The sequence below is a fragment of the Hydra vulgaris genome, chromosome 04, assembly GCF_038396675.1.
Source record: "Hydra vulgaris chromosome 04, alternate assembly HydraT2T_AEP".
Lineage (NCBI taxonomy): Eukaryota > Metazoa > Cnidaria > Hydrozoa > Anthoathecata > Hydridae > Hydra > Hydra vulgaris.
The window spans coordinates 14,664,182-14,686,051 of record NC_088923.1 but is presented as its reverse complement, the minus strand read 5'-3'; the positions used below and the strand labels follow the sequence as shown (position 1 = coordinate 14,686,051).

Below are 21,870 nucleotides of genomic sequence, written 5' to 3'. Positions count from 1 at the left end.
CAAGCGAGCTTTATGGCTTCTTGTTAATTTAAAAAAATATTCACTCAATGGGTGTTACAAAAACTTTTACAACTTTTTTTTAATATTTGAGATAATTTTGTTCTGTAAAATGAATAAAAACACAATAATAAAATGTTTTATCTTATGGCATTTAGCAAATAAATTATAAAACTTCTTTGATTTTAGAATAATCATGATAAATGATGAACTTGGCTGAATTTTAGTAATTTAATGTTACTATTTATTAAAAAAAATGCATAAAAGTATGTTTCCTGTAATTATTATTAAATATACACATTATTGGACTATTATAAAAACAAACAAAAAACTTACTTAAATGTTAAAGGTTAACTAAAACAGACTTTATTTAAGTCAGTAAAGCAAATCACAGTTTTCGCATAATTAAGAAAATGTCTTTCAAAATGGGATAGACTGTTAGATGAGTACATTTTCAAATCTAGAAGTTCTTCTTTTTAAAAATGATTTCACAAAGCTGATAAAGTTCATTCCATTACAAAATAAAACCAGATTTCGGTTTTAGAGTAGTTGGCCTAAACAAAATAAAAATGCTTAAGTTTTTAAATACTTTTTTAAAGGTTTTTTAATATTTAAGCAATTAAAAGGCTTGAGCATTTTATTTATTTCTGTACATATATTATACATTACATGTTTACATATATTCTTATGTTGTGAGGCTGTTAATAAATAAAGACTTGCAAGTTTGATAAAATTATTACATGACCAAAATTAAGTTTAAGTTTTTGAATTAACCTCAATTTTGGCAGTATAGTTATTTTATGGCACTTATATTATAATATTTTTTTTTTCACAAAAAAAATATTGTATTTAAATTTACAAATAGCTAATTTAAATGATTTGAAAATTTGTTTTTATTCCTATAAAAAATTGGTTTACAATCATTTGGTTCACTGATAAGTTCTTTAACTTGTAAACTATTTTTGTACACCCAGTTGATACTAGAGTCATATTTCATTCTAAACCAGAAGAACAGTTGCTTGACTCACAATTGAGATAATAACTTGTACAAATTCTTTAATTAATCAAGTATATTTTTACACCAATTTGACGCATATGATAATTATATTCTATTCTTTAACCAGAGCTGAGGTAGACCAGTGGTACCACAGAGGTAGAACTAATTTCTGATGATAATAATCGAATGGACATCTAATATAAAAAGTTAATGTTACATATATTAAAGGACAATAAATATTTTAAACAAACTACTCAAACATACAAATTATACCCAACAAACATACCAGTTGCTCTGTTCATAAGTTCTTAAAATAGTAAGTTATGTTTTTCCACCCATTTGATGCTAGATTTATATTCCATTCTTTAAGCTGAGTGGAAGTATGGTAGAGGTAGAATCAACATCTTAAGATATAATTCTAGAATAGAATTGCTAATTAAATATTATGTAATATATAAAATTAATGTTACATATAATAAAAAAAAATATATATTTTAAACAAACATTACAGACATACTAGAACAGAGTTCTCTCATTTATAAATCAAGGTTCTTATATTTTTAATCATATAGACTTTTTTTTTTTAATTTAAACTAAATTTGATGACCACAAACAAGACAAAGGCCTTATCTATAAAAAGAATTTTCGCCACGCTCAGAACAAACAACAAACTTTCTCACTTTAGTAGCTTGAAGCTTCCTATCAGCTTTGCTGTGCAATTCAAAGTGTTTTTAAATAAGACGCAGCTTCTGGTCCTGATTTCTTACTGAATGCAACTGTCTTAATTCCTTATTGGCGCTGCCATGCAAACTCTTTCCCTTTTTTTTCAATCAGCAACCCAATAGTTTTATGCAATTTTTTTTTTTTTTTTTTTTTTTTTTGTTATTCACCTCCTTAAGGCCGATAAAGCCACTACAGATGAGGAGGCTACTTAATAGTGGTTATAACCCTCTCTTAACTCTATAACTCCGAAACACGAACCTTGACGAACAAGGCCGCTGCGCGGAGAAACAAGTTGAGCGCGGTACTACCAGGGACGTGGTGGGGATCGAACTCGGAACCTCTCGCTTATGAAGCGAGCGCTTTACCACTACACCACTACCGCATTTTACAAACAGTGGTATATTAAAAATGAGTTCATGCATTTTTTTCTTTCTTTTAGAAAGCAAGCACGATACTCAATAGCAAATAAATTTATAAATTGCTGAAGGTGAATGAATGAGAGTGAAGATGAAGCTCAGTAGTTTCTGCATCAGAAAGAAATTTTCGCTTAAAAAAAATAACTTATTAAAACACTAAACACATGTACAAATTTATTTTTAGTCGCTTCATCATCAATAACACTACAAAGTTTAAGACTATTTAAGACTATTTTGTAATGATTATCTACAGATACATTACCATGGTAAGCTTGTTGGTCCACCTTCATATATTCAAGAGCCTTAAGAGATATCTCATAAGTCCCCATGTTACTTTTGGTATATTTTTTCTAGATCCTCACACTCTATCTGCAATCAAATACACTCAACGTCTCAAAGTTAGCGCTGTGCGTGTGTAAAAGAAATTTTTTCAGAAATATAAAGGTCAAGACTTTCTATATCTTCACCCTGACAAGCTAAATACTTGTACTTCTCGTTGTCACACAATACGCTTTTTTCTGAATCACCAATAGTTTCACAAAATTGATGAAACCATTTTCGGTACATACCACACTGCACCCAATCAATGTTATAATCATGTTTTGTAATTAAACACCTGATACTAGCACACATTTCTTGCTGTTTACAGATGTTTTTTACTATTCTATTCCTATTATTATTGTTACACTATTCCTAACCTATTATGCAAAACAGGTGGCACTACATTATCTAAAGTTATTATGGGGAAAATCACAGGAGCAATAATTGACTTATGAAACTTACCTAGAGCTCTTAAGTTTTCACTTTGTCTATCTTTACACAAGTTCTCATTGTAAGTACCTTCCAGAGATTGTATTGTCCTCTTTAAGATGTTACAATTAGCAGGTGTGTGAGGCATAAAGGCATGGTTTCTTAGAGAATACAATTCAACTAGGTCTGTAGAACTAGGAAAGCTAGCAGCTGAACCCTAGTGTCCCAGAACATCATCGATGAAATGAAAGTCTCCACCTAAGAACAACTTAATTATTTTGCCTTTTAGCTTAAAGTCTGATGACTTAATTCTTATAATGTCATTGGCATAGTGCCCAAGAACTAAGCCAATATTCTTATGACAGTCTGAACCCTGATATGTACAAAATAAATAAAGATCATATACTGACCCTGATAATTTAGAATTGACAACCTCAAAATGGAATTTCATATACTTCCCACCTTTATCCCCAGCAAAAAGGAGCCATACCTCTTCTCCAAAACCAGCATCAGAATTAAGGTGATCATGAACGTGAAGACTGTTAAAAACCTCTTCAATATAATTTGTCAAATTCTTGACCATCAGTACAGCTACTATACAAGGTGCTTCATTTGCAGATGGATAAAGCAACATGGACTTCACAGTAACATGTCCTTTACTGACATGCATTGTCAGCATTTCTTGTTCTTGTCTTATCTTGGGCTCAGATGTAAGAATCCTTGCACCAAGATTACAAAAAAATATGCCTTAGCCTACGGAACTCAGCCGTGGGCATCCTTAATTGGCTCTGCACAAGACTTTTCACAAGACACAGAATCAAAAAACAACATTGAAAAATCACTTTCTAAATCTGAGCAAGCTAATAATTGAAGGAATATAAAAGCAAGTTTAGATAGTCTAGCTGCAGCATGTCTACCTAACTTAGAGTAAGGTTAACTACGATCTAACTTAATATAAGTATACTTTTTACCAACTATTGTCCTTTTAACTGATATATTCTGTGAATTACTTAACTTAAATTCACAGAACAATTCAAAAAAACTACTGTTGTCATAGGCTAAATAAGAATCTAGAAAAATTTGTTTATTAACTAGCCACGTTTAGAAACATATTTCATAACATAGTTGGAGGTACAGAAAACAATTTTTTGATTTTTATATACAGAAAGGGTTGAAGTTTTAATAATTTGGTGTGGATTAAAACAATAATGTAATTTTCACTTTCTAATGATAAAACTAAAAATATAAATGCATTAAAAATTACCTTTAAAAAAAAAAATAAGCAAGCATTTATTTATGTTTTTTTTTTAAAATAAAAAAATTAAAAAATAAACAGACATTTATTTATAAATGTTCCAAATGTTAATTATTAGGCATGTAGCTATATTATGAAATCTTAGTTGGCCCAAGACAGAGTTTCTGTAAAAATCACAAAAATCAGAAAAGCGATCCCAAATCCTTAGCAATATTCAAACAATGTATATTTTTATTCCGTTTAATGTAAGTATTTATTTAACAAAGACAGATAGGTCTTTTATATTTTTTTTAATTTGAAGATGAAAGCACTTATAGAAAAAAACTATTCTTTTGAAGTTTGTGCATTTTTACACTTTTATTTGCAGAAATACTTTTTTTTGATGAGCACAAAAAAAACTGTGGCGTCAAGCTCGCTTATATATTGAGTGAAACAGCCGTGTGAGGTGTATTAAACTTTTAGTGTTGTATCGAACTATGAATCCAATTGTTAATAAAAGAAAAAAGGATGTGATAGTTTTAAATCAAAGTTCTAACAGTTTATTTTTTGTGTAATAAACTTACTAAATCAAGGTTTAGTATTTTTTTTATTATTTTAAAGTTTTAAAAGATTCAAAATTTTTAAATAGACCTCAAGATAAAAAAATGCCCGGGCTAATTCTTTTGTAAAAATGAATCCTTTTCTCTATTTTAAAATCTTTCTTGTTTATAATAAAGTAAAAACAATTATTTAATCTAAAGCAAAAAGAAAATCTAAAAATAATTTTCTAAGATTGATTTAAAATATTTAAAATTAATTTTAGAGATTAAGAATAAATTATCTAAAATAAAAGTCAGAATTTCAAAAGTCTAAGACTTACCTTTAAGGCTTCTTGTTTTAACATAAATGTTGAGAACCTACTATGTTTGCCTTTTACTATGTTAGCTTTATGAGTAACAAATAAAAAAATTGCTGTTTTTTTTGTTTTGTTTTTTAATACAGAAAAAGTAGTTTTTAAATTTTTTTTTAGCTTTGCTGTCACAAATGAGTCAGTTGAAGATTTTTTAGAAGGCTTTAGTTTAAATGAAGCAATAAAAAATAAAAAATTATTCATAGTTAATCATTCTTTGTTGAATGGTTTGTTGAATGGAGAACACCAACAACTTGTAAGAAAATTTATATTATTATCTTGTGAATTCTAAATACAAAAAAAGAATAAAAAATAGAAAAAAAAAGTTATAATAAGTAAGACTAGTTTAATTTTTGTAAAATAAATTGATAATATCTTTTATAAATATTTTAATTAAAATATTATTTACTACTTTATTTACTTTTATAAATATTGTGTTTAAATTTATTTGAAAGCTTATTATCTACTATTTGGATTATTTTTTATTTTTTATTTACTGCTAAAATAGTTAATGAAATGTTTGAAAATGTGTGTTGATATTTTATAGTGTTTAGCTAGCATTTGTCCAATTAAATTTTTTTCTAATTTTTTTGTGCATTAGTTTTTAAAATTTTAAAATGTGTCAAATATATAATGCCTATAATATCTTCTTGTGATTTCCAATTTTTAAAAAAAGAATTTTTAAGTAATGAATTATTTGAGTAAAAACAATTAGTAAAAAATTAAATGTAACTTTAAAATATTTTTAATAAATAGTATTTTAGTCCAGGCAAGAAAAAAAAAAGTTAAAAATGTGGTTATTGATTAATTTACTTATTTTTTATTTTTTGTATTTTAGATACCGAGTCCTATGGCACTCTTTTATCTTAACAAAGAAGATATACTTCTTCCCATAGCTATTCAGTTATATCAAGAAAAGTCAGATGCTAATCCTTTGTTTTTACCAAGTGATCCATATTACACTTGGCTACTGGCAAAAATGTGGTTTAATAATGCTGATGCGGTATACCAAAGAGCGTGTCTTTTATCAAGTAAGATTTTAGGGAAATTTTTTTTTATCACAACCTTTTAATTGCAGAAACTTTACTTAAAATAATATTTTGTTAAGAAATTTTTTTTCTAATTTTCAAAAGGTTTAATTGTTTATCCAAAACTAGTGTTTACATTTAACATTCTAGGATTGATAATTGAATAAACAAACTTTATAGCAAGTCAAAAATCAGATTTTTATGGAATTGTTTATTGATAATTGAATAAATGAATTTTACGACAAATCAAAATCAGATTTTTGTGGGGTTGTTTATTGATAATGGTAGGAAAGGTTTTTTTGGTATTGTTAGAAAAGCATGTGATGTACAAATAAAGCACAATAAAAAATATTTATTTAAAATCATTAAAACAGTTGAAATTTTCAAAGGGTCGATAAATACTTTTATAATTTCTCTCTAAAAATAATAATAATAGTAATAGTATTTGTAAATTTCTTATTAAGTTTGATTTCTATCCTGATTTCCTGATAAAGCTATGATGCTTCAATGTATCAAGCCAGTTAAGATTTATAGTTTTAATTTTTTAGCAGGGTGATTAGGTTAGTTGCTCTTTTTTAAACTGACTCAAAAAAAAAAAAATTTTTCCAACTTTTTCTGTGGTATTCACCTTTGCATTCAATGCAAGCTTAATAAAGATAATTAATTGACTGGCACACATGTTGGTTTATTGAAAAACATTTCTGTTTCATTTTTTTAATGTTGGTTTTTTTTTTTTGTTTGTTTGTTTGTTATTCACCTCCTCAAGGCCGAGAAAGCCACTACAGATGTGGAGGCTACTTAATAGTGGTTATAACCTTCTCTCAACTCTATAACTCCGAAATACGAACCTTGACAAACAAGGTCGCTGCGTGGAGAAACAAGTTGAGCGCGGTACTACCGGGGATGTGGTGGGGATCAAACTTGGAACCTCTCGCTTATGAAGCGAGCGCTTTACCACTACACCACTACCGCAAAAGTTGAGCATAAAAAGGACAGGGTTTGCATTGTTCACAGCTCTTTTATCTTGAATATTTTATTTTTTATTATGTTTAAAAAAATATGAGAGATAACAGTAAAAAAAATATGAGAGATAGCAGTAAAAAAAATATGAGAGATAACAGTTAGCCAGAGTAAGTATGGTAAAATTGTTTTAAGTAATAAATATAAGTAATAAATATAAGTGTATAAATTTTAAAAATATTGTAATGCTGTTTCTAATTATGTTAAACTGTTATATGTTAGTAATTATTTTTAAATTTTAATTTTTTCAATATTAGTTGCACACAAATTACGTCATGAAATAGTATAAATCATATAAGACACGTCTAACATCTTTCATTTTATTACAACTGATAAGGAATAATGATAATGAATTAGGAAGAGGTGGAAAAAAAGAAAAAAAAGGCTCCAAAGCACAAATCTTAACAAACATTTTTTTTTTAATGTTATTTACCTCCCCAAGTCTGAGAAGAGCATTACAGTCAAGGATACTACTTTATTATAGTTACAACCCTCTCTCAAATCTTTGAAAAACGAAACTTAACTAACATTGCAGCTACACAGATAAACAAGTTAATTGATGTGCTACTGGGGACATGATAGGGTGCCATCTCTGTTCATTTTCTTAAAGAAATACTACTAACCTTTTTTTTACTTTTGTTGCTTGTTTTTTTCTACCATTTTTTTACTTTTTGAGATCTGTCTGAGAAGCGCAACCAACCATTGTTTATTTTTGTCTTACAAAATAAGCAATGGTTGCTTGCCCATTCTATAGTGGATCTTGAAATTGTCAGAGGAACATAAATGTCCAGCACCTATTTTAACCCCTGATAAATATATATTATGTATATATTTATATTCAATAGAATGTATATACTCTTATATAAAAGCTTTGGCAGGAGTAAATGAGCACAAAAGCAGAGAAAAGCTCTTCTAAGACGAACATGGTGAGCCATGTGAGCTGCTCCTCTAAACAGCTTCTTACGAGAGCTTTTGGTTTTTGCGTGAGCGATCTGTTTATTACAACAATTAAAAAGATCACAATAATTATTACAACAATTAAAAAGATCACAATAAAATTAAATAATATATTTAAGTAATTAATATATAAAATATACAATTCATTACATAAAATAAAAATTATAATGCAATAATTCAGAGTGCAATAATTTTATATTAATCAGTTAGTCCAATCTAATCAAAAACATTTGCATTTAAATCGGCGCTCTTTTTTAATTCCCTTTTTTTTGCAACAACAGTGTCTTTTAAAAAACAATGCAGCCTATTATCAGGGTTGGCATTAAAAAACCCGCCCAATTAAACACAAAAAAACCCGCTTAAAAAAAACCCAATGAAACCCGGGCAATCTGGGTTTTATTGGGTTTTTTTAAAGATATTTATAATTTTATGATCTATAATAACCAACATTAACTGAATTATTATTAACTATTATTGTTAACTAAATTATTATTAACTATTATTGTTAACTAAATTATTATTAACTTTTATTATTAATTATTGTAACCAACAATAACAGCTATCGGAGTAGATTTACTAATATAACTTATATTTGAAACATTATTTGGAAATATATTAGGCCAGGTGAATATTCTTATTTATAATTCTTTCTGTGTTTTTTTTTTTGTTTTTTTTGTGTTTTTCTGTGTTTTTTTGTGTTTTTCTGTGTTTTTATTTTTTTTTCACTCCATTGAGTAGTTTTTAACTATATGAGTGACACCTAACCTTATTTATGTGAGTTTATAAAATATTATTGTAAATTTTCATATTTTATGGTTAAATAAATTGATAAAAAAAATAAATAAAAAAAATTGAGCAATTGCTTTTACTCTAAGTTTTTGGAGTAATTGCTGAATAAAATTAAAGCATTAAAGCTTTTACTCTGAGCAATCGCTCATATAAAAGAAAAAGGCAAAAATAAAATAGCTTCAACTCATAAAATGGCGAGCAATTGCTTCAAATTTTACGAGCACCTATAATAGTTGCTTTTTGTTTTATTTTTTGATAATTGAACATTCATTTTATTATTTTACTATTTTTTGACTATATATATATATATATATATATATATATATATATATATATATATATATATATATATATATATATATATATATATACATATATACATATATACATTTATTTATATATTTTTACACATATAAATATATATATATATATATTTTTACTCATATATATATATATATATATATATATATATATATATATATATATATATATATATATATATATATATATATAATTTACACATATATAAATATATATATATATATATTATATATTTACACATATAAATATATATATATTATATATTTACACATATATAAATATATATATATATTTATATATATATATATATATATTTACACATATATAAATATATATATATATATATATATATTATATATTTACACATATAAATATATATATTATATATTTACACATATATAAATATATATATATATATATATATATATATATATATATATATATATATATATATATATATATATACATTTACACATATAAATATATATATATACACATACTGTATATGCACTGGCGTATATATTTCATCTTTGCATTTGCTATCATTATTTTCATTTTATTTATTATTATTATTATTGTTTGATTTACACTAAAAGCAGCCATTTTTAAATGAAAAAATAAAAACAACCGATTTCTTTTGGTAGCGGCATAAAGCATTTACTCCTAAGCTTCTGCTAAGGAGTAAATGCGTACTTTAATTGAAAAACAAACAAGTACTGACATTTTTCTTGTGGGGTCCGTTTTCAAATATTTCTGGGATGAAGCTTCCAACATGTCGTCAAGTTCTCTCAGAATTTTTTCATCATCACAAAATAGTAAAATTAGTAGATTTCAACTTTTTTTATCTTTTATGTTATTTAGCTTCCAAGTCTGAGAAGGCCATTACAGCTGAGGAGGCTACCTTATTGTGGTCACAACCCCCTCTCAACTCTTTAACTTTAACAGAAATACGAACCTTTATGAACTTTATGAAAAGGTCAATCCTCAGAAAAATAAGTTTAAAATAAATCAATACATATAGGTTTAACGTGATGTTAATCTTTATTATTACAGTTTTAAATTTTGTTTAAAAATCTTTTTCAAAATAATTTGAAAATTTCTTTTTATAAATTATTAAATAACATATAAAATGTATTTTAAATAAAGTTAAAGTAGAAAATTATATTAATTTTCAATATCATTAAACAAAAAAAATTTAATAGATATGAAATAAAACAAACAAACAAAAAAACCCAAATTTACCCAATAAAACCCTAAAATGCCCAAAAAAATCCCCTCTTATATTATTTTATAACCCCTGGGCCGGGTTTTTGCCAACCCTGCTTATTATACAATTATTTTTTATAAAAATGACTCTGTTTTTCATTTTATTTACAATGATAATTATACTTTTGAGAGAAAAAATTATACTTTTGTGATAGCCGTAAATTGCTCCCGTAAACCATTTTTAGGTGTTTCAAAATTAAATTAATTTTACTATATAAAAGATTTGGTAGTGTCAGACGATCTTTTTTTTAATGATTTACAAAATGATAATTACTGTACTGTAGTGAAGTGAAGCACTACTGTACTGTAGTGAAGCACTACTGTACTGTAGTGAAGCACTACTGTACTGTAGTGAAGCACTACTGTACTGTAGTGAAGCACTACTGTACTGTAGTGAAGCACTACTGTACTGTAGTGAAGCACTACTGTACTGTAGTGAAGCACTACTGTTCTGTAGTGAAGCACTACTGTACTGTAGTGAAGCACTACTGTACTGTAGTGAAGCACTACTGTACTGTAGTGAAGCACTACTGTACTGTAGTGAAGCACTACTGTACTGTAGTGAAGCACTACTGTACTGTAGTGAAGCACTACTGTACTGTAGTGAAGCATTGAAGTTTGAGCATATTTTGGAAGGAAAAAGAATAGGTGAATTATCTAGAGAGATGAAAGATTTGATAAAATTAGAATTCTTTTGTAAAAATGAAGTTAAACTTAGAACTGGTGAAAAGCTTGTATTTCTTCATGTTATAACACTACTTCCTAATAGTTTGATAGCATTTACAATAAAAAAATTCTAAAATTAGTTGAATCATTTTTAATATTTCTTAAACAAAATAAATAATTTGATAAAAAAATATATATATTGCTTATTGGAGAAATTAGCGCAAAGGATATGATCAGCATTAAATCAAATTCAAATTTTTAAATAATCACTAGCTGTTGGCTATAAAAAACATTTAAAAAACATCTTTAAAAAAATTGATTTTGTTGGATTGAATTGAAACCAAATTGGAATGGTTGCAAAGAAATATTGATTGAAGCGAAACAATTTCTTGATTTGTCTGATAAGGAGGAATGGCGTTCCCCCTACCTTAACCCCTGATAACAGCCCAATATTATTTATTGGTAAAAATTTAACCTTTAACAGCTTAACATTGTTTATTGGTGAATATTGGTAAAATAATGACGCAAATTATATCTATAAAGTTTTTGTACCTGTATTAGTATTTCTCACAATATGCATTATTGTGAGAGATCCTAATACAGGTAATACATTATGGGTGCACTAATTCTTAGCAAATATAGGTCTGGTAAACAGTAAATTTTTTGTTTGTAATCACTGCAGAGTTTGTTTTAGACTTTTTACACATTGATTCAAGTTTTTGCCTAATTTATTTGTTTCTTTAAGGTGTTTATGATGATATTTTTGTTTAAGTTAGGTGTGTTTAGTTATGATTCTACTGAACAGGGGGTAAAACTTTTCTTTTTTTTTAGCATCTAATCATTGGGTCTTAGAACTTATAACTATTGCTATGAATCGACAGTTATCTCCTTCTCATCCGATATATAGGCTACTTGCTCCATACTTAAGACTGGTTTTAGCTGTCAATCAGTAAGTCTTACATTACTTATCTAAATACTTGTATCATCCATTATACAGAGCTAATTTTGATTGACACAAAGACCTAATTTTTTTTGAGACAGCTTAACAATGGTATTAAATTTATCTTATTTTTCGAAAATGATTTTATTTATTTGTAACTAATTCAATACTCAATTTTTTTTTTAACTTTTAATGTTTAATATATTTAAAAAATAAAAGTTAAAAATTTTTTCTCACATAGTATATACACATATTTAAACATTTGAAGTATTTAAAAAATATTTATCAAAAAATAAAAACTAAGAAATTTTTCTCATATAGTATGTTCTTATTTAGCTTTGAGATGTTCCCATTGTTAAGTCCTGGTGGTTGGGTTGATAATAATACAACTCTGACGGCAGAAGCAACATTTCAACTTATAAACAAATTGTAAGTACTACTAACATTAAGCTTATAAATTTATAGTTTATAATTTATAATTATAAATTTAGAGTATATTTATAATTATATATTTATAAAGCTTATAAATTTATAATTAGTTAGTGCTAATAATTTAATCTTCTTTTTTTAGTTGGGAAAAGTATAACTTTGAAGAATTTACATGTTTAAAAATGGAAATGGAAAAAAATGATGTAAGAAGTTTTTTTTTAATTTTTTAAAAACCTTTTATACATTTATAAGTTTTTATAAGTTAAATAAGCAGAATTGAAAATGGTAATCAACCCTCAGATTTAGGAAAATTGAGGTCAGCAATAATTTGCTGACCTCAATCTTTTAGAGGTCGGCAAAAAAAAAATTGATACAAAGGTCTTACCATAAAATATAGAAACGAGGTCAGCAATTTTTTGCCGACCTTAAACACTTTTAGGTTGGCATTGCCAAATGCCGACCCTAATGTCTGAGGGTTGGGTAATTATATATTTATTACTATTGTTATTAATTTTTTCAATTTTTACTTTTGTTTAGATATTAGATGCGGAAGTAATTACTGAATATCCTTATCGAGATGATGGGTTAATATTATATGAATGTATTAATGGTTTTGTATCACAAATTGTATCTGGTTTTTATGGTATAACTTACTTTAATTAACATATCACAAATTGTCAGTTATTTTTCCATTACTTACACAACTTTATTACTGTAAGTTCACTATAAGAATGAAAATAAAAAACATCCGCTATAAAATAGTTGCTAAGCACATTTATTTAAGTTTTTGTTCAAGTTAGTACACTACTTATTTGTACACTTATTAAAGTGTACCTACTTGTTTTTTTTTTAATTATGGTTTTAACCCTCTCTCAAATATTTAACTCCAAAATTTGAACCTTGGCCAACAAACCACTTTCTTTTTTTAGGCTGGTTCTGCTAATGATATCTTTTCTTTTTTAAACTTGTATATGTTTTTATAGTTATAGTTTTGCATTTATGACCGTAGTTGTAAAAATGTTAATAATGATAAAAACTTTTTTTTTTTTTTTTTAGAAACCGAAAACATTCTTCAAGATGATACAGAAATTCAGGGGATGGCTGCTGAACTTGTTGGAAAAGATTTTTGCGAGTTCAAGGTAAAAAATTATTGCTGTAAGCAGAATAAAATTAAAAATATTAGGAAACTTTTGGAAATTTTATTAAATAAGTTTAAAATATTCAAACTATCTAAGTTTTTATATCAGAGTTTTCTTCACCATTTAAAAGTTGATTTCACAGCATTTAAGGAGCCTCGTCTACCCTACCATTAGGGTCAACCATAAATATATCAAATTATCACTTATTGTGTTTATATATTTATTGTAGAATGTTCCAGGTAACGGAAAATTTGAAACAAGATTAGATCTAATAAAATTTTTGACTTATGTTATATACAAATCAACTGTTGAACATGCGTCACTGAATTTGCCATTGTATGATGAATGTGCTTTTGTTCCTAATTACCCACTAATGCTTCGTGGAAAACCACCAACTAATAAAGTAAGTAACTTTAAAATATGGTGGTTTAAAAATGTCAAATAAACTTTTATTTTTATCGAAAAATTTTTTGATAAATATCAAAACAAAGCATAATAAATTATTTAAAAATTTATATTTTTTGTATTTAATAAAAAATCAAGTAATTAAAGAAAGTAATAAGTATATACATTAATTGAGGGTGTCTATGTATGAATGACATTTACTAGAGCAAAAAAAATATTGTTTTTCTTTGTCGAAAGTGTCTGTGTATGAAGGACATTTATGATTTTTTTCTTTGATGAAAGTGTATGAAGGACATGTTTGAGTGTCTTTGTATAAAGGACACATATATTAGAGCCAAAAAATTTATGTTTTTTGTTCTTTTTTATTTTCTGGAAAAGTGTTTGGATTAAAGATGGCGTTTTAAAAGCTAGATTAATATGTACAGCATTGAATTTTTTTTTTTTGTATTTTTTTTTTATTTATTTACAATAAAATTGAAAAAGTTGCAAATTTATTTATATTTTATCAAAATTAGGTTCGTAGTCACTCATATAGTTATTAATCTAGTTATTGGAGTGACACCTTAATAAAATAAACAAATAAAGCAAAAAACAAACAAACAGCGACAAGTAATAATATAGATAGTGACCAAAAAAATATCAATAAAAAAAGAGATAATGAATCTTAGATAATTGAGAGATAATGAATAATTGAGATAACACAGCATTTAACAATCAGAAGAATGGTAGAAAATTAAAAAGAAAACAAAATAATATATTCAAGTATTATAATCAGACAAAAAATATGAAATTACTTGAATAATAACAACAAATATAAAAAATCAACAATAATAAAAATAATTAACAACAAAGCCACAAAAATATATACAACAAAATAAACAATACTTAAATGTACATGTCAATATAAACGATGCACAAAATTACACGACAGTATAAACAATACACAGAAATACACAACAATGTAAAAAATACACAGAAATCAATTACAATATAAGCTATTCACAAAAATACATAGTATAAACAATACAAAAAATATGCGACAATATAAACAATGCAAACAACATAAATTAATAAAACTTAAAAATTGTTCTTTTTGTTTTCTTTTAATAACTTATTCAAGTTTTTTATTTTCAAATTTTTTTCACAAACTTTTTTTCTTTTAACTTTGCTTTTAATTGTTTATTTAATGTTTTTCTTGAGTTTTTATTCTTTGATATTTTCATTGTTTTCACTACTTTTTCTGTTTATTTAATGTTTTTTTGAGTTTTTATTCTTTAATATTTTCATTGTTTTCACTACTTTTTCTGTTTATTTAATGTTTTTTTGAGTTTTTATTCTTTAATATTTTCATTGTTTTCACTGCTTTTTCTGTTTATTTAATGTTTTTCTTAAGTTTTTATTCTTTAATATTTTCATTGTTTTCACTACTTTTTCTGTTTATTTAATGTTTTTTTGAGTTTTTATTCTTTAATATTTTCATTGTTTTCACTACTTTTTCTGTTTATTTAATGTTTTTCTTGAGTTTTTATTCTTTAATATTTTCATTGTTTTCACTACTTTTTCTGTTTATTTAATGTTTTTCTTGAGTTTTTATTCTTTAATATTTTCATTGTTTTCACTACTTTTTCTGTTTATTTAATGTTTTTTTGAGTTTTTATTCTTTAATATTTTCATTGTTTTCACTACTTTTTCTGTTTATTTAATGTTTTTCTTGAGTTTTTATTCTTTAATATTTTCATTGTTTTCACTACTTTTTCTGTTTATTTAATGTTTTTTTGAGTTTTTATTCTTTAATATTTTCATTGTTTTCACTACTTTTTCTGTTTATTTAATGTTTTTCTTGAGTTTTTATTCTTTAATATTTTCATTGTTTTCACTACTTTTTCTTTTCCTTTTTTTTTCTATTTTTCACCTTTTCGCCGAAAAAAATGCTACCTCCATTTGTGATGTCATTGAAAAGTTTTAGTTTGTAAATAAATGAATATATTCTTGTTAATTAGGACGCATTGACAGAATCTGATATCATGCAAGTTTTACCACCCAAACATGTCACCATGGAAATAATTGTTATAACAAAGTTATTGAGTGAGCGTGACACTAGCGGCTTAGCTGATTCAAAAGCTCAATATCTTTATGATCCTATATCAAAGCCAGCACGAGAAAGGTAAAATACATGTTTTATTTGCCTAATATAACCATGGTTACATAAGTTCAATTAAAACTAATTTTTTTAAACTATTGTTTTAAACAAGAATTTAAGATTGAGAAATGATAGGATAAAAATTTTAAGAAAACCTTGTTTTTGCGTTAATAAATTTTGTAAGTAGAGAAAACTTTTTATTTCTTTTGTTCAAATAGCTTTTTTAACTTTTTGGGTATTAAAGTACATTCTGGAAAATAAGAAAATTTAATAACTATGGGATGCTATTAGATTACATATTGCAAATAAAGGGAGGCTTAGTGACATAAGTTTCAGAGAAACATTTATTTTTAATATTAATTGTGATAAATAGATTGTGCACTGTTGGCTATATAAATATATAAATATATAGCCATAATAAAAAATATCTAAGCATTTGGTAAAAAACATTGTTAGTTTCTCTCTCAAACTTTATATATTCTAAAAAAAATTTCTTGTTTGGAATTTACTGATGCAGTTTCCTAATTTTGTCCTGAAAAGCCTTCATCAAACTGATAAAGCTTTTCAACCACTTCAATGTTTTGGTTAATGACTAAAAATACTACAAACTTCCCTTTGAATTTATTTTACAAAAGTTTTGAAGTAAAAGTAGAATATTTTAAAGACTTTTTATTTATTTGACAGGTCAAAAACGAGGTATGCTACAATATCTCACTATTGAGTAATTTATGAATTTTTAGAATTAAACAAAACCTAGCTGTTTTTTTTTTTAATTTTTTTTCTTTCTTCCGTTTTTTCAACATATTTATTCAACATATTCAAAATCATTTATTCAACCATAAAATTACAAATTTAATTATAATTTACAAATTAGGTTAGGTGTCCCTCATAGTTGAAAACTAGTCAATGGAGTGGCACCTTAATAAAATAACAAAATATTAAGGCAAGGAAATAATTAAGTAAACAATAAAATAAGTTATAAAAAAAAAATCATAGGAACAATAGTCTTTAAAAAAATCGGAATCAGAACAAAAATATTAAAGGCTAATTAAAACGAAAAAAAGATAGACAATGAGCGAGTGAGATAAGTGAGAACAAATGTATAAGAAAACACAAGTTAAATGACTTAAGTTCAGAAAAATAGAGTGAGAGAAAACAATTTCCGTAGACAAATATAAATGAGCAAAATAAATGCAAACTTACGTAAAAAATAAACATACACTACTACATACAATATTTAACTCTATATTATACGTTGCATATACTAATTAAACAAAAGTAAATAACAAAAAATATAGAAAAAGTAACAACAACTCAATCGACAGAGAAAAATGCAAAAAAATAAATAAATTCAACATTATATACATAAATACACGACATATAATCAATATACAAGAATAATAAAAATTATTTTTCTTTTCCATAAAATTTTGCTGGTAGAAAAAAGTTTAGTTCTTATTTATTATTTTCCATTTTCGAAGTTTTTCTTTTAACTTTGTTTTGTTTTTTTAATTTACTTATTTTAATCTTTTATTCTTGTTTTCACTTGTTTTTTTTTTAATTTTAAGTATTAAAATGATTTTTGATAAATCTAAAATCCTAACATATTCGGACAGCTAATAAAAATTTTTTAAGGTGGACGACTACTTATGGTAGCTGACAGACGTGAAACTGTTTTACTTTCTTTAAATTCTTTAAAAGTGAAAAGTTTTACTTTCTTTAAATGAAAATTAATGACTTGTGTTTGTGATTTGAATCTAAGTAAAATTTAAGGAATAGAATATATTAAAAAGTGTTTTCAAAAAAAAGAGGAAATAAAGGATTGGTAAAAAACATTTTACCAAGTATATGAGACCATGTAAAGAATTAAAGTTCTTAAGTACGTCAAAACATCCTTGTTGCAACTTGTGCATCTGGGTTTTTTTTTAAAAAATAGCAATTTATTTTAATTAAAAAAAAAACAATATAACTATGAAGAGCGTGAATAAAAATCAGTCACAAAAACTGACTTTATGATAATTTAACAGTCAGTGCTGGGATTGTTTTTGCTAAAGACAATTTTTTCTCACCGCTAGTGCCGAGGACTGTGTTGTTTTTAGGTAATCTAACGCAATAGTTTAAGCAAACATCATTAACTCAAAATACGTACATCGTAAACTTAAAATTTCATATGACTGTTATTTTCGTTCTTCATAGCTCGAGTAATAGTTACGATCAAGATTTTTTTCTTATCTTATTTATTTTTAGATTTTTAGGAGCGCTTCGTGAGACTGCAGCGGTGATAACAGTTCGCAACAGGAAACGCAGAATTTATTATGATTATTTAAATCCTGCCAGCAAACGTGGTAGCATGATAGCACTGAAAAATTGATATTTGTGATAAATGTCTCAAGCAATGGTAAAAAAAGTCTTTAAAAAAGGGAGTTTTAGAAATCAGAACGCATTTTCCCTAAAATTGTTGAACAACACACGACTAACACTGAATGAAACATCAATGCTTTGCCACTCCTGAGCTGCCCTGTTAGGATAAGCACTGCAATAGTTCTTGCAATCTATTTATTAAGTCCTATGAGATCGTTCAAAGATTTTTAACAACTTAAACAAATTGTATAATCATTGTATTAAAACGAAAGAGAATAGTAACTAGTATATTTTTTAAAAGCTTTCTTATAAATTACAAATCCACTCGATCGATACAGCCCTTACGCCTAGTGGCGTAATAAAATTTGATTAAACGAGGGGAGTAACGGATGCGTTTAATATTTAAAAGTCAATTACATTTTTCTTATAGCAGAATTATCATTAAAAAGAGTTCTTACAAAAAGAAGAGTAAAAAAATGTTTCTAGTGTTGTTTTCTTGTATTTCTATTCCCTTAAACTTTGAAGCGCAAAACACAATTTCCTTAAAATTTTTAATTTAAAAACTTTAAATTTTTGACTCAAAATTTCCTGCAAATGTTTTGTGTTACAATCTAATTTAAGTTTTTGAAATATTGTTAAAAGTACTAAAAGAGATGTCGTTTTTTCAAATGTCACCAAATTTTTTTAAAGTTCGTGAAATATAAAATCCAAAAGTTTTTAATTTAGGAAAAATTTAGATGTCAACTTTAAATTGTAAATATGGTAATAATTATTATTTAGTTTATACATTTTTTACTGTTATCTAGTATTTTATCAACAACAACAAAACCCGCCAAAACAAACGTCTACTTTGTTTTTGATTTACTTATGTTTTAAAACTATATAAAAAAGGAGACGTCGACTTTATTAAACATAAAATCTATGTTTTTTAATTTTTGTTTTTTCAAATAAATACAACTTTATGTAAAAATTTAGGAAAAAACATTTTTTTGTTTTGTAAAATAGAGACAAACCAAAATGTAAAAATTTAATTTTCATCTAAACATTTTAATGTTAAAACTTTGGCTTTGGGAATACCATTTAAAATAATAAAAAAATTCATAAATAAATGTTCCACAGAATATAAAGAATTTTTTTTCCATTACCATAGCTCTACATAGGGTTAGGACTATTGTAATTGTAATGAAAACAATAACAGTAACAATAATTATTGTTATTGTATTAACTTAATTTAGAAACAGTAACAATACTTGTGATTTACAACTATTGTAATTCTGTAATACAATAACAATAAATATTGTATTGCAATTCATCCTTATAAAACAAAAACAATATCTGAAAAAAAAAAGTACTGTAATGACCCACTACAATAACAAAAAATATTGTATTGTATTTCGTCTTTGTAATACAATAACAATATATTGTTATTGTAATAAAAAAAATTATTTTACTGTCAAAATTTAATAAATGTTTTAATAGTCCTAACCCTAATTATGTTTAACTGTTTGTGTTACTAAAGTTAATTTTCATATATATTTTAAGTTTCTTTGCAGCATTAAAATCAAGAGGAAAAAATAAAAGGGCTGAATAAAATAATTTATGAATGTTATTTTTCATAAATAGTAAGGCTATCATCAGACAGGCAATATTTTGCGGCCATTTAGAGCTTAGAAATACATAACAAGATAGATGATGAGAAATCTAAATATGTAAAAAATAAAATTTGCAATATATTGCAAATTCGTAAATAAAAATAGCAAAAATAATAGTAAGTTCGTCAGAGATGAATATAAATACGTTAAAATACGTTAGCTTTTCTACTTTAATTTAAAGTAATACACTACAATAGTTATTGTAATTGTTTTCATCAAAACAATACAATAGTTATTGTAATTTTATTTCATTAAAACAATACAATAGTTCTCGAATTTTATTGTATTGTTAGAAAAAAAATGAAAAACAATTACAATACTTATTGTAATTGTTTTTCATCACAGCAATACAATACCAAAATAAAATTTTTTTTATTGTTTCTGTAATATTACAATACAATATTATTGTATTGTAATGTGTAATTATATTTAGTTTTAACAATTACAATTACAATAGTCCTGACCCTAGCTCTACATTTTCAAACTTTCCATTACCATAATATCACAATACCGGCGTTTTATGGTTTGTAAAACTAGTAGTAGTAGTATAATGAGGGTTTGACCTTTAAAGGCATCATCTGATGTAAACCGTCTATGTTGACAGGGGTTTGAGCTCACTTGACGATTTCATCTTCGTAAAAAATTTTAGGCATCGGGTTTGACGCTATCACTTCTGTTGACGCCATTTTTGATGCCACTATGTTCTCGGAAATTTTTTACACCGCATCAAGTAGTGACGTCACTACTATACACTGCTTATTGGCAATCCCCTCAGAAAACATTTCCCCTCCATGGTTTTGTGCTATCAAGCGGCCATTCCGTGGAGGGGAGTTCCACATCAGGGTTTTCCACTCTTTTTATTTTGAAAAAATATAAAACCACAATTAAAAAACAGTTAAATTTTACCTGTTGTATTTACCCTTCCTCTACATCGGATTGCTGTAAGGCAACTTTAGTTTGTAAGGGCATTTAGTTGTTTCAAAACAAATTTTGAGTAGAGAAGATTGTGAATGTGTGAGATACGAGCGTTGAAGGAAAATATTTAATCGTCAAACCCTGTTTAGCAACAAAAAAGCTATAGCAACAAATCTTGACTCTAAATTGTCTAATGAATTTAGCACATTGAAAAGAACCCTGTTGTGTGAATAACAGAAAAAATAACTGAGCCTAATATTTTATTCGCTCTAGAAAACGCCAATTTGGATCACGATCTGGAAGGCTAGCAAATTATTTGTAAAGGGACAATGATCGAGATTGTCATGAAAACTGACAATTCGAAATCGTTGATCCTTGAAAATGGTCTTGTAATTAATGGTATAACCCACCATTTTTATAATTCTACTCCTACAAGAAACTTATGCAAACGAGTTGCAGTATCGGTAATGGCTTTGCCTCTCAAAAAAAAATATTTGCCTGTCGGTGTGGCTCTTGAGCAACTCGGATATGGAAAACATATACACACAAGAGCAGTATATCGCAAAACGCCTAAAAACGAAACACCCTATTATACAGGGATACTAGTTGCCATGATGAATCAATTAAATAAACCAATACCAAGATCTTGAAAACTCTGTGGGTATAACGTCAGGATAATCTATACCGGACAAAACAAAGAAGATAACCTGAAACCAAAAAAAAATTTTATAGAAATGACCGAAGGTCCTAGAAAAAAAGTAACGGAAACAAATGAACCAGAAACATCGCAGAAAAACCTGAACCAAAAATTAAAT

General features: G+C 26.1%; 1 protein-coding gene across 2 annotated transcripts in view; it reads left to right on the top strand.

The window, feature by feature from the left end:
• Positions 1-18,788, top strand: part of LOC100200947 (polyunsaturated fatty acid 5-lipoxygenase) — a 35,249-nt gene extending 16,461 nt beyond the window's left edge. For both annotated transcript variants that reach the window (XM_065795532.1, XM_065795531.1), the window contains exons 6-15: positions 5,148-5,283; positions 5,866-6,058; positions 11,906-12,023; positions 12,351-12,443; positions 12,586-12,646; positions 12,981-13,086; positions 13,500-13,582; positions 13,812-13,985; positions 15,988-16,151; positions 18,375-18,788. In XM_065795532.1, coding sequence (XP_065651604.1) covers positions 5,148-5,283; positions 5,866-6,058; positions 11,906-12,023; positions 12,351-12,443; positions 12,586-12,646; positions 12,981-13,086; positions 13,500-13,582; positions 13,812-13,985; positions 15,988-16,151; positions 18,375-18,498 — 1,252 coding nt within the window. In that variant the 3' untranslated portion in view covers positions 18,499-18,788. The remainder of the gene's footprint in view (positions 1-5,147; positions 5,284-5,865; positions 6,059-11,905; positions 12,024-12,350; positions 12,444-12,585; positions 12,647-12,980; positions 13,087-13,499; positions 13,583-13,811; positions 13,986-15,987; positions 16,152-18,374) is intronic.
• Positions 18,789-21,870: the final 3,082 nt, after the last annotated feature.